Source organism: Delphinus delphis, chromosome 6 (genome assembly GCF_949987515.2).
Source record: "Delphinus delphis chromosome 6, mDelDel1.2, whole genome shotgun sequence".
Classification (NCBI taxonomy): domain Eukaryota; kingdom Metazoa; phylum Chordata; class Mammalia; order Artiodactyla; family Delphinidae; genus Delphinus; species Delphinus delphis.
In genome coordinates, this window is record NC_082688.1 from 46655048 (window position 1) to 46670937 (window position 15890).

General features: G+C 39.2%; 1 protein-coding gene across 1 annotated transcript in view; it reads right to left on the reverse strand.

Moving 5' to 3' along the window:
* TMC1 (transmembrane channel like 1) overlaps positions 1–15890 on the reverse strand; it is a 155235-nt gene that overhangs the window by 16155 nt on the left and 123190 nt on the right. The window contains exons 16-17 of the mRNA XM_060014630.1: positions 12313–12441; positions 1836–1903 (exon numbers count right to left, since the gene is read on the reverse strand). Coding sequence (XP_059870613.1) covers positions 1836–1903; positions 12313–12441 — 197 coding nt within the window. The remainder of the gene's footprint in view (positions 1–1835; positions 1904–12312; positions 12442–15890) is intronic.

A 15890-nucleotide genomic window follows, 5' to 3' on the forward strand; every position in this document is an offset into this window, starting at 1 on the left:
AAAGGGTTGACCTGAAGGGGAATAATAGTTATTCAATATTTTGCTTCTAGAACTCTGGGAAGTGTGTGAACATCTTAGTACACTCAAAAAACACAATCACTTTCTAAAGTCCTCTTCAAACTAACCGGAAGCAATATTTGACCAATATCTGAAGGTTGAATACATAGAAAGTGATAGTGTAATGATACTGCAAAGATTTTGATGATGGGTCTGCCCATGAGAAAACTGGAGAAGATTGTTTAGATATTTAAGAATTTCAATATGAACAACAGTGGACTAAATAGGTGCAAAATTACAAGTGAAACAAATCAGGACACAATTATAAGAGCTTTGCTGACAATGAAAACAAATTTCTAGGCCAATCTGTTGTCTTCACTATGAAAGAACAAGAAACAGACTTGCAGCATATGTCTGCACAAATGGCGCCACGCCAGGCCTGAGGGATTTACGACACTCTGCATAAGAGCCAGGGAGTTTTAAAACTGATATAAGGCAGTGGTTTCTCATTACTCCAATAGCACCGTTAGCCATTTTCTGCCATGACAGCAGAATCCCCTACAGGAAACGAAAGATCTGGAAGCTGAGCCCTTTGCTATCTCTGGTGATAGTCACGTGTTGAGCCACCTTGACTTTCCTCCCTGCTTGGAGAAGAAAGGATGCATTTCACTCCTTAATGACTCTCTGGACATATAAGCCATAACCTGTAAAATTTAGAAAGCAAGGGAACAGGAATCACGTTTTTAAACACACCTGACAATGGAGAGGAGGATCTTTTCATAGTCTTCTCTTCAGATTGATTGACCTAGTGAGGCACAGAAATCTGACAGGCCCCAAGGCAGGATGATGAGGCCCTTGACTGTGGTCTTTATATTACTGAAGCAAGATCATTTTTACTTTTGCAGAGAGGTTTGCTCTCACAAAGGTTTAACAATTCAGAGTAGCTATGGTTGAAGGAGTTGAGTAATAGATGAAGCTTGCACAAAAACTGACCCCAGTAACTAGTACTTGCACCTAGGACAATGGTGTGATTGGCACAATATTAGATCTGTGTCAATGGGATAAAGAAGCTCAGTTGTAACTGCTTGTGGGTTGGGGTGTTCTTAGTTAAGAGTGACAGATTTTCAAGACACACGGTCCACAGATGAATCTCCTGCTATGATTCCATTTTTAAAGTCAAAAATGGTTTCTACTGTATCAACTCATCTTAACCTGTCAAAGTTTACAGTGAAAATGCTTTCATTTAATAAAAGATATAACAATCCTCTGTACATTAAAAGAAATAATTCCGATGTGCAAGTGGCCCCATGAAACAAATTACTAAATAAAGATCATATTTCTAACTAAACCTTCCTAAAACATGTATTTCATCTCTATAAACTACTGGATTTGGTAAGCTAATAGTTCTTAAAGTAGCTGTAAATTCCATTTAAAACATATTCAATAGTGACTGCAAATAAAATAAGTTTCTTGGAAAAACCTTACACTAATTTCTTTCTTTCTTAACATGGGGTAATGGGATCATTAATGTTTCACTGTCAGATCCTAGTATCACAGGATATGAAATTATAAAAAGCCTTCAAATAATCTAGAAGCCAGAACCTAGACTCCCAGTATTTGATGAAGGAGTGCTCTGCAAAACAGGCAGATGCCTTTTAGAATTAAGATTTAAAATATGGGTAAAAAAAGTAAACTCTTCACAACCATTCACTTTGCAAAAAGACAAATGTTGAGTTAGATACAGACTGTGGACTTCTCTAACACCAGGCTACAGTGCTTCATGCAAAAATGATCTTGGAGGCTTTCTTCAAGTGATAAACTGTCCACAGCTGGCTTACCAGATCATTCCTTGATTGAAGATCAGAGCGAGGACATTGCCACTGATGTCAAATTCGGTGTATGAAGGCTAGAGGAGACATTCACTGTATTAGCATCTCAAATGGCAAAAACTGAAAGGCAAGTGTTTCATATTTCTATATAGGTATGGCTAGACTTGCAACTACTTTCTTGCAGCAGCAGAATAATCAATACAATAAATAATTAGCAATAAAATAATAAGGCATCCTTTTTAACACAGTAAGACATTTTAAAATTCTGTCATTCGATGCTGTGGAAGTGTGATGAGACATACGCTCTCATATACTGCTGGTGAAAGTAAAACTTGGAGTAAACCTTTAGAAAACAATTTGACAACACATATGAAAAGTTTTAAAAACTTCATCCTCTTTGACCCTGTAAATTTACTTCTAGAAATTGGTTTTAACAAAATAATCCTAAATGCTAACAAATTTTAAGAAGCAGAGATGAAACCATCTAAATGTCCAAAACTAATTAAGTAAACACAGTTTAACTATGCTATGATATATATTGCAGCTAATTACAATCACCGTTGGAGGGATATTTATATAACCAAGAGAAAACTATGCTCTAATGTTAAACAAAAAATATGTAAACTTATACATTATTTTTTCTACTCAATATGAAACTATGCATAAAGAAAAAACTTAAAAGTGATCGGCAAAATTAATAGTTGTTATATGTGGGTGATGGATTATGCTTTTATTTTCTTCTTTAAGTTTTGTGTATTTAAAATACTTTTATAAAAAAATGTGAATTTCTTTTACAATAAAAAATATAGAGGGGCTTCCCTGGTGGCGCAGTGGTTGGGAGTCCGCCTGCCGATGCAGGGGACACGGGTTCGTGCCCCGGTCCGGGAAGATCCCACATGCCGTGGAGCGGCTGGGCCCGTGAGCCGTGGCTGCTGAGCCTGCGCGTCCGGAGCCTGTGCTCCACAACGGGAGAGGCCACAACAGTGAGAGGCCCGCGTACCGCAAAAAAAAAAAAAAAAAAAAAAAAAGAGAGAGAGCAATACAATGAAAGTTTAAGAAGTTATTCAACTCATTGTCCAGTGTTCACTCCTAGATGATACCATCCTACTCAGGGCAGCAGCACCAGGCTGTTCTTTGTACACAGGGGACACCAATTGGAACTGAGGTGGGCATCTGTCCTAGGAGGACCCATCCAAAGGCTTCCTGGTGACACATTAGGCATCTTAGAAAGAAAGCTCTGTCAATGGAGTAATGCTAATTAGCAAAGACAATAAAGCTGGCTCCTATTTAATTTGAGATAGAGAATAATCAATCAGGAAATTGACTAACTGGTAACAAGAGAAAAAGCAAACAGCAAAAAATATAAAGTGAGAGGACCACAAAGAGAGAGTAATAGAGTGGCAGGACCTGATTACTGCCCCAGATCCTGACACCTGCAGGTGTGGCTTCAGACCACATGTATCCTCATAATAACTCCCTCCCTAGCACACATATATACGCACAGCACAACGCTCATGTGCACACACACACATACAAAATCAAACAACCTGAGAGTGTCTCAATTTTTCTTAAACCCAAGCACCCAAAAATATATTTGTAAGAAGATAAAATAGGTCTCTGATTTGGAGCCCCAACAAATCTTTCACAATTTTTGAACACTCTGCCTCAAGAATTCTTGAATCCAGGCGTCAAATTCATCACTTCCCAAAAGGCAACAGTACTCTCCCAGTTAACTGAAAGGTATGCGCGATGTGCCTTGTAACAGATTCAGGTAGTAGATGCCAAGTCTGACATAACAAGAATGGTTAAATAGCAAGATATAATAATAATAAGATGATACATAATGAAAAAATAAATAACCCTATATAAGGAGGACAAAGATGACAGATGATTTCAACAAAAATTCACTCAAGATACTACTAAAGTATATATAAAGTGTTTCACTTAGTTTGCAGATCATCAAGAAGCTTAATGTTCTTAAGATGCAAAGAGGTTAGGTTGACAGTTTTTGTTCTAAAATCAACAATGAAAGAAGTGTGGTTTTCATGGAAAACGAAGAAAATGAATTGCTTCTAATCTGGAGAAACGTTAGCTCTGAGTCTTTCTCTTTCCCCAGGAGCACTTTGCTCTGGATCAACTCCCCTTTTCTCCTGGAGCCCTGTGAGATCACAGAACACATGTGACAAATGCTCAGTCGGTGGTCTGCACCATCTGTGGCCTTGGAACAGCTCTTCTCTGTGTCCGTTTAAGAATCAAACCTTCAACCTTGGCCTCTTTAGAAGAGTGTCAGATTTAGCCCACCAAACTAAGGAAAATGAAAAAAATTCAAACTTTTAGAAGTACATTTCTTTTATTCTCACAAGCATACAAACCTCTTAAAGGCCATTTGAGATGAGATATTTTTATAACCAGGTGACCAGAAAAGCACAAAGGACACACTAGGAACCCTTGGTTTCATACTGTGTGTGCAGCAGGGGCAGCTGGAGGAATAAAATCTTTGATGCATAAATTGATTGACCGGATGCAGAGAAAGGGTACCTCCACACTCCCTACTGTGACAAGTGGTTTTGTGATACAGACACTCGTCTGGGATTCAGACTCCAGTATGAGACTTTGCCCTGCCATTTGCTCGCCGAGTGAGCTGAGCCAGTCACTAATCAATTCAGGCCTCAGTTTCCTCACAGATAAACTAATGAAATGAACTAGATCAGGGGTTGGTGCATTATGACCCATGAGCCAAATCTGGACCACCATCAATTTTTGTAAATAAAGTTTTTTTAGTATATAGCTACATTCATTCATTTCTGTATTGTCTATTGCTGTCTGGGATGAAAACAGGAATGTCATAGTTACAACAGAGACCATATGGCCTGATGCAAGGGAAATCACTTGCTTTCCTCTATGATTACACTCTACTCATGATACTTCTGACACAGATGTATAGGTTCTTCCCCCAAACCAAGCATTTCCCCAACTTTCTGTGGATACCATCTCGATGTCCTACAATTTAACTCAATTCTGACAGTAACTGTCCAGAGTTGGCACAGATCCCACAGGTTAAGGTCTTGGTGCCACAAGACTGCCCCACACTTTAGATGAAAGCCTCACACGTTAATCGAAAGCTCAGGTTGTCACCTATGCTGACTGATGGGCTGTAAACTGGAGATTCTCACGACTCCCTCCTTAGCTTTGATCATTTGCTAGAGTAGCTCACAGATCTCAGGAAAACAGTTTGTTTACTAGATTACTGGTTGGTTATAAAAGGATACAACTCAGGAACAGCCAGATGGAAGAGGTGCATAGGGCAAAGTACGAGGGAAAGGGTACAGAGTTTCCTTGCCTTCTCCACGTGCACCGTCTTTCTGGCACCTCAATGTGTTCAGCAACATGGAAGTTCTCCAAACCCCAGGGTTCAGAGATTCTTATGGAGACTTCATCACAGGGACAAAATCATTAACTCAGTCTCCAGCCTCTCTCCCCTCCCTGGAGGATGGGGGGATGAGGCTGAAATTTCCGAGTTTCTAATTATGGTCAGGTCTTTCTGCTGACCAGCCCCCAAACTGAAGCTATCCAGGAGCCCACCAAGAGCTGCCTCATTGGAAAAAATAATGCTCCTATCACCCACAATATTCCAAGGAATTTAGGAACTCTGCATCAAGAGCCAGGGTTAAAGACCAAATATAAGAACAAAAGATGTTCCTAGCACCGTCACTGCTTTGTAAATTAGAAAAATTTTAGGCGCTCCAGCCGGGAATTGGAATGAAGACCAAAATATATATTTCTCACTACACCACAATAACATACTTGCAGAAGTGAAAATACTTATTGTGCAATCTTTTACAGAGAAAGTTTGCCTACTTCTGAACTAGATAATTTCTAAGATCCCTTTCTAATCTAAAATCTGTAATTGGTTGACTCAGTTATTAAAGAATTGCTTCTTGGGACTTCCGTGGTGGTGCTCCCAATGCAGGGGGCCTGGGTTTACCCCTGGTCAGGGAACTAGATCCCACATGCGTGCTGTCACTAAGAGTTCACATGCCACAACTAAGGAGCCCGTGAGTCGTAACTAAGGAGCCCGCCTGCCACAACTAAGACCCAGCGCAACCAAATAAATAAATGTTAAAAAAAAAAATTGCTTCTCTCTAAACACCTTAAAAATGGAATTTATACTCCATTCATTAAACTCAGAAAATCCCACTCTAAAAACGAAACCAATGAAAGAAAGCAAACACACACACACACACACACACACACACACACACACACGCACACACGCAGGGTATGAAATTCAAGGCTCATTCTTTTAGAGGTGGATTTTTAAAAATATGAGATCATACTATAGTTTCTTTTTTTTTAAAGCCAATACACTAATAATATGAGTGTAAATCAATTTGCAAAGTGTTGCCTCTAAAATATAAAAAGCTTAAAGGTAAATGATGCTTGAGAAAAAACAGGTTTTCTCGTAACCCGAGTTAACAAAATGATTCAAATGGAGTAAGTGCAATAGAGTCCCTAAGGGCTGCTCATCCATAATAAGATTTTTAGGGGCCAGCAACAGAGAAGCCAATCTGGATTTGGGTTGGGGTCCGTAATAGTCAAGGAACTAGAACTTTTCTTGCTTTATTTTTAGACCTTTGTTTGTGGTGGGCTAGAGTCAGTTATCTACCCAGAAGGAAAACATATGGTACTCACTGGACGAAAAAGCCTGAGAAAACCCATCCTCTCCCTGCAAGTTTAATTATTTGGGGCAAACCATCAACCTCTGGATATTGTGAAATGCAATTCAGGATCTCAGAGATAATTCTGTCATTGCAATGACCTGCCTGACTTTCATCACACAAATCTCATTTCCCACAGCTGGAATCACACTGCTTAGAGCTGGAGGCTGGCCTGGCCTGTGGCACTGGGGCAATGGCACTCAAGGGTGGTCCCCAGACCAGAAGCAGCATCAACATCTGGGAACTTTTTAGTAAAGTAAATTCTCAGGCCCTGCCCCAGATCTACTGAATCAGAAACCTGTGTTTTCATGTGCCTTCAGAGCATTCTGATATATGCTCAAATTAGTGAACTACTAACCCAGAACAAATCCAACCCTCGTCTACTAGGTTGATTCAGCACCTCAGGGCTTTGCACTATAACCCTAGTTGCCTGCAGATAGACTCCGTCCAGTCCAGCCTATTCTGTCCCTTTGCCCATGTTCTCACACCTTTGTTGGATACCCATGACTTCTTACTGACTCTTTATCATTCCATCTTCCTGGACTGCTAAATAGTATCTCATTCCCAGAAAGGGAATATCAGTTTATTTCCTAATTCTATATCCCAGCCCCTCTTGCTAATTCCATTCTACAGCAAGAAACCTGTCTAAGCATTTGACTTACAAATGCTATGGATTGGCTCATGAATTAGTCATGCTTTGGCAGAGTCCTTGAAATTTCTAGGGGTAAGCATTACAGTGAAAATTCAATATGATGGAAATCTGGTTGACGGCTTTGAAGTCAATCAGATGTGGATTTCAGTTCTACCTCCACCACTGACCAGTTATATGTCTTTCAGCAAATTATTAAAAATCTCTAAACCTCAGTTTACTGTAAAGTAGAAAAATATTATCTACCTCATAGCGTTGCTGGTATGGTTACACAGAATAATATATGTAAAGCATTTTGTAGATGTTCTAACACATGGCAAGCTCTACATAAAAATATAATACAGTATAATATGATTAGTAATATACTCTGATGGTCTGTGAATCATATGCCTCTTATTTATGGGTAACCTTGCACTCCATCAGATCTCAGGAAAATCTCCCATATTTTCCATTCACATAAATTCAACAAGGAGCACCTTAAAATGTAACTTTAAACAAGGTTTAACCAAGCTGAGGTTTTAATTAGATTGAACATACTCTTACCCGATGCCATGTATTCAGTCCATTTCTTCCTGGATACTATTTACCTACTTCATTGACAAATGGCAAGGATGGTGTCAACATAAATTAAAGTGAGAGTTAAAGGCATTCTGTGTTGAACTATTGCAGAAAACCCAGAGTTTACAAGAGGACTGAGGGCGGTTTTGCTGAATCAGGGTGGTTAAAATCCTTTCTGGGAGCAAACCTTTCCACTCCCATGAGTCAGTGAACTCTTTAGAAACACTGAGAACTACCTGCTATGCTCAGAGAAGTCTTAGGAAAGATTAACTTACATTACATGGTCTAACAGTCTGCTCCTAGCCAGTAATTTTCCCACCTCAATTCATCTTCATAGGTTTGTTGTGGTAATACTTTGGCCACGAATTTATAACTGGAAAATATACAGAGTCACTTTTAACCCCATTTACTCAGATATAACCAGTGTATAATTCAGTATATTTAACATAATGGCTTTTCCAGAAGGATATTTCACTGTCCTTATTTATTCACTGGCTATATACTTAGGCAACTCCAATTCAGACTCTTAATTTTTTATATGTAAAATAAAAGCATTATGACTGATTTTGTCAAAACTCCACCTAACCTTAATATTCAGTGAATCTCTGAATCTAATGCTGGAGTCTGCAGAGTTTAGACTTTATAGAGGTTAATATTGTTATAAAAGTGAATGAACTTTTTCAAAAATATCTCCTCTATAACTGAGCAATTCAACCTAGAGAAATTTCTCATAAGGAAATAAGTTTTACATAAGATTATGATTTATCTATGGAGATATTTATCTACATGGCTATAAATAAATACGATCACAATGTTTAATATAATAATAAAACATTAGGTACAGTTAACTAACAACAAATAAAAAATAACTAGTTATTGTGCATTCATATGTAGACTATCACACAGCCATTTAAAAATTATACAAGACCCGTTAATAACATAGAGAAAAGGTCACAGTTAGGTGAAGAAAAGCAAGTAACTAGTCAATAGGATACATGCCAATATATTTTTATAAAAATCTATAGTACTATATATAAATCTATAGTACTTGTTTATCTACATATAAATAAACACTAATACTCTACAATTCAATTAACTAAGTAATGTCGTGAGTGGTGGGATTACCTGTGATTTTTATTTCCATATTAAGCTTATATTGCCTTTTCCAGATTTTTAAACAATGAACTGGTATTATTTTTAAAGTTCAGAAAAAAAAATTCTTGTTTTTGGTGGCAGAAATGGACACATTTTTCTCTTTCATTCCTGAAAGGATTCTTAAAAGTATCTTCTCTGCCCATCTCAGGTTCTCTTTTGCTTCAATGACAGGTACTTTCTGGACTCATACTGGCAATTAGTAAGTCCAGAATATCAAAGAAACATTCTCATCGGCCTCTTATCCTCTAAAACATTTCCATTTTAGATTTCTGCATCTCTGCCTGCACCACCCATACTTTCCAGCTGCTGGGCCCTGCCTTCCATCAGTCCGTCCACTGAGAATTCTTTCTTCCATCTCAGTCTTTTGAAATTCTGATCCTCCTTCAAGACTTGGCTCAAATGTCTCTTACTCCATCCTGTCTTTGTATTTCTATTGATCTCTCCCACAGTGGTTTCTCCAATGTGCAATTAATTACATTTCCTGCTCTGTGCTGACAACGGGAGCTTGCAGGATTAAAGGGTAGCAAAGAGTGTGAGGAATCGGTGAATGAATGTTCCACCAGAAGAGGGCAGTAATTCCTCAGCTCCAGCCAATTTCTCCAGAGTGGGAATATGGGTCTAATGTTGTCAGGCCTTTCAATATGTCAAGAAAAACAAGAAATCCACATACATAAATTTTTTTTTTGGCTGTGTCAGCTCTTAGTTGCAGCATATGGGATCTTTCATTGCAGCACGTGGTCTCTTCATTGCTGCACGCGGGCTTCTCTCTAGTTGTGGCGTGCGGGTTTTCTCTCTCTAGTTGTGGTGCACAGGCTCCAGAGCGCGTGGGCTCTGTAGTTTGCGGCACACGGGCTCTCTTGTTGAGGCGTGTGAGCTCAGTAGTTGTGACATGCAGGCTTAGTTGCCCCGCGGCATGGGGGATCTTAGTTGCCTGACCAGGGGTCGGACCTGCGTTCCCTGCATTGGAAGGCGGATTCTTTACCACTGGACCACCAGGTAAGTCCCAAGAAATCCATATTTTTTTGAAGTAAAACTCCAAGCTTTAAAATATTAGCTCATAAAAACAAAAAAACAAACAAACACTGCAGACGAGAGAAAAAGATATCTGTCAGTTGAATCTAGCCTGCAGACCCACGTTTGCAACCTCTCCTTAGGCTTACAGCTTTTACATCTGTGTATCCTCTTGTCAGCAGGCACAGCGGTTTGCTCACAATGGTTTGTACCTAGCAGGCACTCAGCTGTGTAAGCTATCCACCTGGTGGGTCAGTGATAATAAGATCCATATCAAAGGTCCATCATCCAACCTCAATGATTTAAAACTTGTTTTGCTGCTGAGCTTCTCTCTGATGAGCCTTCCAAAGGTAACATGGAAGCAAATTCACTCTGTCTGACCTAAAACAGAAACTTGTCTTTTTTCCTGTACTTTGTTCTAACCCAAGAGCACTGTCAGCACTCAATAAATAATAAATTACGGTCATATAATTACAGCTTTTATGCAACCAGGTCATGTTATATTGACTTCATATGTGAAGCAAAATTTTCTAGCACTTAAGAAGAAAGCAGTTAGGGATCAAAGGCAAACATAAGCCAAGTGATGGTCTAAGGAAGAAATGGCAATTTTTATGTCTGCTTCAGAAGAGCTGAATCAGGCAAGGAAAATAGAAATGAAACCAAGCCAGCTGAATACCTCATAGCAGGGAATGGGAAAGCAACGCAAGGGCATTCTGGATCTATAGCATTACCTCACCGTCGTCCACCAAACAGTATGACCTAACTGCTTCTGGCTCCTCCAAGAAACACTTTCAGTGAGGGAGACAGATGACCTAATAAAAGGTACAATCTCAAAGTCAGGTAGCCAGGTAGAGAATCTAGCCTGGAGCCTTGAAAACAGTTCTGAACGTAGGACTTGTCCAGAAACTAGACGGCATGAGACAGGAGGAAGACAAGCAGGGAAGGATATCCCTTCACTGGTGAGAAGAGAAACATCATTAGCTCAAGAATACTAGGGCAGAATTGATTCCAGGGCACATCCCTGGAAGCAGGCAGAGTTCTGTCAGTAGACGGCGTTGCCTTGATGGCGCTAGGATGTGGAGGTTCAACACTGAGTCAGCCAGTCCAGCCAGACAACATAATACCTGCCATGTGACAAGCACAGCTCTAAGCATGAGGTCAAGGCCTCTGTTTTCAGAAAGCTTTCATTACAACAGAGGGAGACAGATAATAAGCACGTTCAAAAAAGGAGATGTCAAACAGTTTTACAATGTATAAAGAAAAGAAAACTGCTGAAATAGAGAGTGCCTGATGGGCCACCTTGGATTGGAAGGTCAGAGGAAAGCTCAAAGGAGGTGACATATTAGGGGTGAGTCCTTAATGACAAGAATCAGCCCTGGCAAATTCTAGGAACCTGCACCCCTAGAGGGAAGAACAATTTGGGCAGATGCAAGGAGCATCTTGTGTTTGAGCATAAGAAAGACTCCCAGTGTTTGTGGACTTTACAAAGCAAGAGCGAAAGTGGTAGGAGATGAGCTCAGAGAGAAAAAAAGAAGCAGATCACACAGGGTATCAATGGCCTTGAACAGGGATTTGGAATTCATTCTAAATACTTAGAAGCCACTGGAAATACTTGAGCAAATGAGTATCAATAATCAACTCCTCAGGTCCTATTTCCCAAGATGACAGTTTCATTTGCCAAAGGCGGACAGAGAGATGTGTGCTTTGCTGCCGCCCTCAAACTTTGTTGGGGGACCTGGGGTTGAGCATAGTGGGGGGCTGGTGATGGAATCAACACCAGTGGGGCTCAGAGAAACCTGTGCTGTTGTTGTGGGGAAGGAAATCAACTTGCCGGAATTCTACTCCACCAGGTGCCAGAGCCCTGTCAGTACCCTGAGCCTTTCAGAGCCCCAAGCTTGTGTCTCTGCTGAGCTCTCATTAGACTGTGAGCTTTATGAAGCAAGCAGCGTGTTCACTGACTCCTTTCTCCCCCCAGCGTACTGCACAGTGATGCACTTGGTAAGTGTCCAGCAGTTGCTTAGTAGAATTCAAAGCAAACAGAAAATGTGCAGTTGATACTACTCATCTTGCCCTGCTTCTAGAAATGCCAGCAAGCTTCATGGGGAGGGAGCTGACTACGGGCCCAAGATTTATTGAGTTCACCATTTTAACAGATAGGTTGAAGTCCGCTGCTTTAGCCATCTGTAATTTTACTAGAATCTATTTTTGCTAGACTATTGTAAGCCATGAGACTCAAGTCTGACCCCCTTCTGAATTAAAGCTATACTCATTGGTCTTCATTTATTGACATCTAAAAGACAATCCCACCTCCTAAATTCTTCTTCTTGCATGGTATACGTAAATGACTAAGCACAAAGGAATAATTTGATAAGAGAAAAATGAATATCACACTTACATATCCATATTCCAAATCCCAGCACCAGCAGTAATTGCAAAACCTCACAAAACATGCTCGGAGAAAATCCCCAATGAGAATTGTGACGTAGGTAGTCAGAACATCAGAAACAGTCAGCCGCACAAATTCCTGTTGAGATATTATCTGTATTAAAAGGAGCATTTCTCCCTTCAAATGGTCCTAATGTTAACATCGAATTTGTCATGCTTTCTAAATAGTATTAACTTGAAAACTGCAACTAATGGTAAAGAAACTAGTTAGGCATATCTAGCAAGTAAAAAATGTTTCACCCCTATTTTATTAGTCTAAAAAGAATTATTTCCTGCTCCAAAACCACTGTATCAGAAGTCTTCCTACTGAGAAACTTTTATAAGCATGACATGAGAACACAAAACAGGAAAATAATGACAACACAGAAGTTTAAAACTTGAATCTGGCAAACAGCAGATAATAAAATAAATTTATTTATAAAATAAATTTTTTATTTATAAAATTAAAAGACAAGCTTGGAAAAAGTACTTGTGGCATATATGATGGAGAACTAGTTTTTCTAACACATTAAAAACTTTTACAAATCAGTACAACAATCGATGGGCAATTCAATAAGGAAAAGAATGGCAAATGGCACAAATAAGAAGAAAATACACAGTTAATTAAAATATTCAAAAATACCTAAATCCCACATTATAAAAATACGATTAAAACAATAACTCGTTGCTCCACACAGTGATAAATATTTTAAAATCCATGCTTTTCCATAATGGTGAGAGTGTGGTGAAATAGGCACTGTTGTAAACTGACAGTTAGAAGGGAAAGTTAGACGGGTGCAACATTTGTGTGTGGGGGGACGTTTGTGAAGATCCATCACATTTTAAAGTGTGTGGATTTTATTAGGAAAATCCACTTCTAGAAATGTATCCTATGGCGGTATTAGCACAAATGTCCAAATCTATACATATAATTATGAAAGCATTGTTTCTCCCAGATCAAAATTGGAAGCAATTCAAACATACTCAAGAGGAAATTAATTAAATAAAAACGGGTGTCCACACAACAGAACATTGTGAGCTCTTAAACAAAGTGCTGTTGTGATTATGGTTGCACAACAGTGTGAACATATTCCAAAACCCACTGAATTGTGTACTTTAAATGGGTGAGACGTATGGTATGTGAACTATATCTCAATAAACTTGTTTAAAAAGTGCTCAAATGCTATGTTCTGATAAGAAATGGATTGTTAAAAATTTACAAAATAGGATATGTAGCATGAACCCACTTATTAACAAAAAATCCTACACATATATACATACATGTATATAAGTATATGCATAACATGTATATGTATAGAAAAGGTCTGGAAAATTAGAAACTTTTTACCTCAGTGGTGTGGACTTGAAGTTACATGCAAAATGTGTATGTTGTGGGTTAGAGGGGAAGCTCACTATTTCCTCACGGAACTTATAACAATAGGCAATAAATATAAGAGTAGACATATAATTATAAATTTTCATTATGATCGTTTTCTTCTGCTCTTTCCTTTCTGCTCCTTCCCAATAATTCGTGCCCTAAGATTGAAGACATGGAATATCTAATAAGACATATTTTTCCAGAAATACAGTGTTCTTCTATAATAAAAGAAGTCTTCTGGTTTTTATTTCCAGCTACCTATATAATCTCACCTCTAAAATAACTAGTGAGAAAGAATCACATCACAGGGCAAGGCCCATTTGACTAGCAGTTATCTGGTTAATTTCCAGTCCCATACTTCAGAGCAGTGCTTCCTAAACTCCAAGTAGCCGTGTACCACCTTCACGATTCTTGCCATGTCCAAGTACTATCTGAAATATTATTTACCTAATATTTCTTTTAACTTTACTTACTTTACTTTAATATACTTTATTTTTAAAAAATAACTCCTACTATTGTAAATAGAAGGTGTATAACATCTGCCATAAACAGTAGTTAACTATAATATAAATATATTAAAAGCTAAAAAAATTATACTGAAAACTTTAAACTATAAATGTAAAAGAATTATCTTGCCATTAGTTCCCATCAAAAGTAGTGCCTGGGGCTTCCCTGCTGGCGCAGTGGTTGAGAGTCCGCCTGCCAATACAGGGGACGCGGGTTCGGCCCCGGTCCAGGAAGATCCCACATGCCGCGGAGCGGCTGGGCCCGTGAGCCATGGCCGCTGAGCCTGCGCGTCCGGAGCCTGTGCTCCGCAACGGGAGAGGCCACAACAGTGAGAGGCCCGCGTAGCGCAAAAAAAAAAAAAAAAAAAAAAAAAATGTACTGCCTGTGAGCCAGTAGTGTATTTTGGGAAATGCTATCAAAGAACAGGGGTGGAGATGGAAAAGAATGAAACAGGAAAGGAGAGAAAACCTTTACCCAAGAGAGTGTTAAAAGCTGTCACTACTGGGGCAACTGGGTCTTGATTCTTCTGGGGACCCGCTGAGTAGCCATATAGAATAAGTCCCACAACTGTCCACCCAAGAGACAGAGAAGGGAAGTATTTATCCACCAGCTCCCATTCCCATCAGTCAGGGATGGCCCCATGTGGTATTAACGTCCCATTTGGTGACAGCAGATAAGCAGGGTAAAGGTGAGAATCTGTATACAACTCAGTTGAGATACTGTCTTGTAACAGCTGCATGCAGTCATTTGCTGCAGCAACAGCTGGAGTAAAAAGGTGAGTGTGAGGTTTCTGCATAATCCATGTGTCTGTATAATCTGATTCCTGTCTAGCTCTCCATATTTTCCTTTGTCTTCTCTACTCCAGTCCCACTGGCTTTCTTTCATACCCTCAAACTCCATACTTCTTTAGGCCATAGGGTCTTTACATGTGGTCTTCATGCTACTCAATCTTACTTCACCTCTTGACTCAGTTTACACCAACTAATATGCATCACTACAGCATCACTAACTCAGGGAAGTCCCTCACCTGGATGACTAGGGGCAAGCTTTTCTGAATGCATGCATTGCATTCTTGTAGTGCTTTGTTGCCATTGTAAATTTGCAAATGTTTTATAATTATTTAATTAATGGCTGTGTTCCCAAGAGATTGTAATTGTCACGAGATTGTAATTGTCACAATGGCAGAGACCGGGTCCACCTTTGTTCCCCATTGCACCTCCAGTATCTAGCACAATACCTGACACTTAGCCTGCACTCAATAAATATGGAGTGAGCGACTGAGTGATAGTAAATTCCTGTGGTTATCTCTGAATATAACTTTTCTCTTCCCTACTCTTATTCTCCTTTTCATTCCCCAGGCAATTTGAGTTCAGATTCTAATAACTAGCATCAATTAGAAGTAGGCTGTGAGGGATATTTTTAGGTTTCCACCACCAGGTTGGGAAGACTTCCTCAGAAAGAAAATATTTCAGAGTGGTTTTGAAGTCCTCCACAACCTCCTAAGCATCCTCATTCCAATGGTTGAAATACAATATTTTTCCTAAGCAACGTCCTAACTTTCACATAAAATAGCAGAAGAGGATTCAAACATTATATTAAAATGTAAAAATATTTATTAATATACCATAGAAGGGATACATTGCTTTATAAGAAAGGAAATTCCA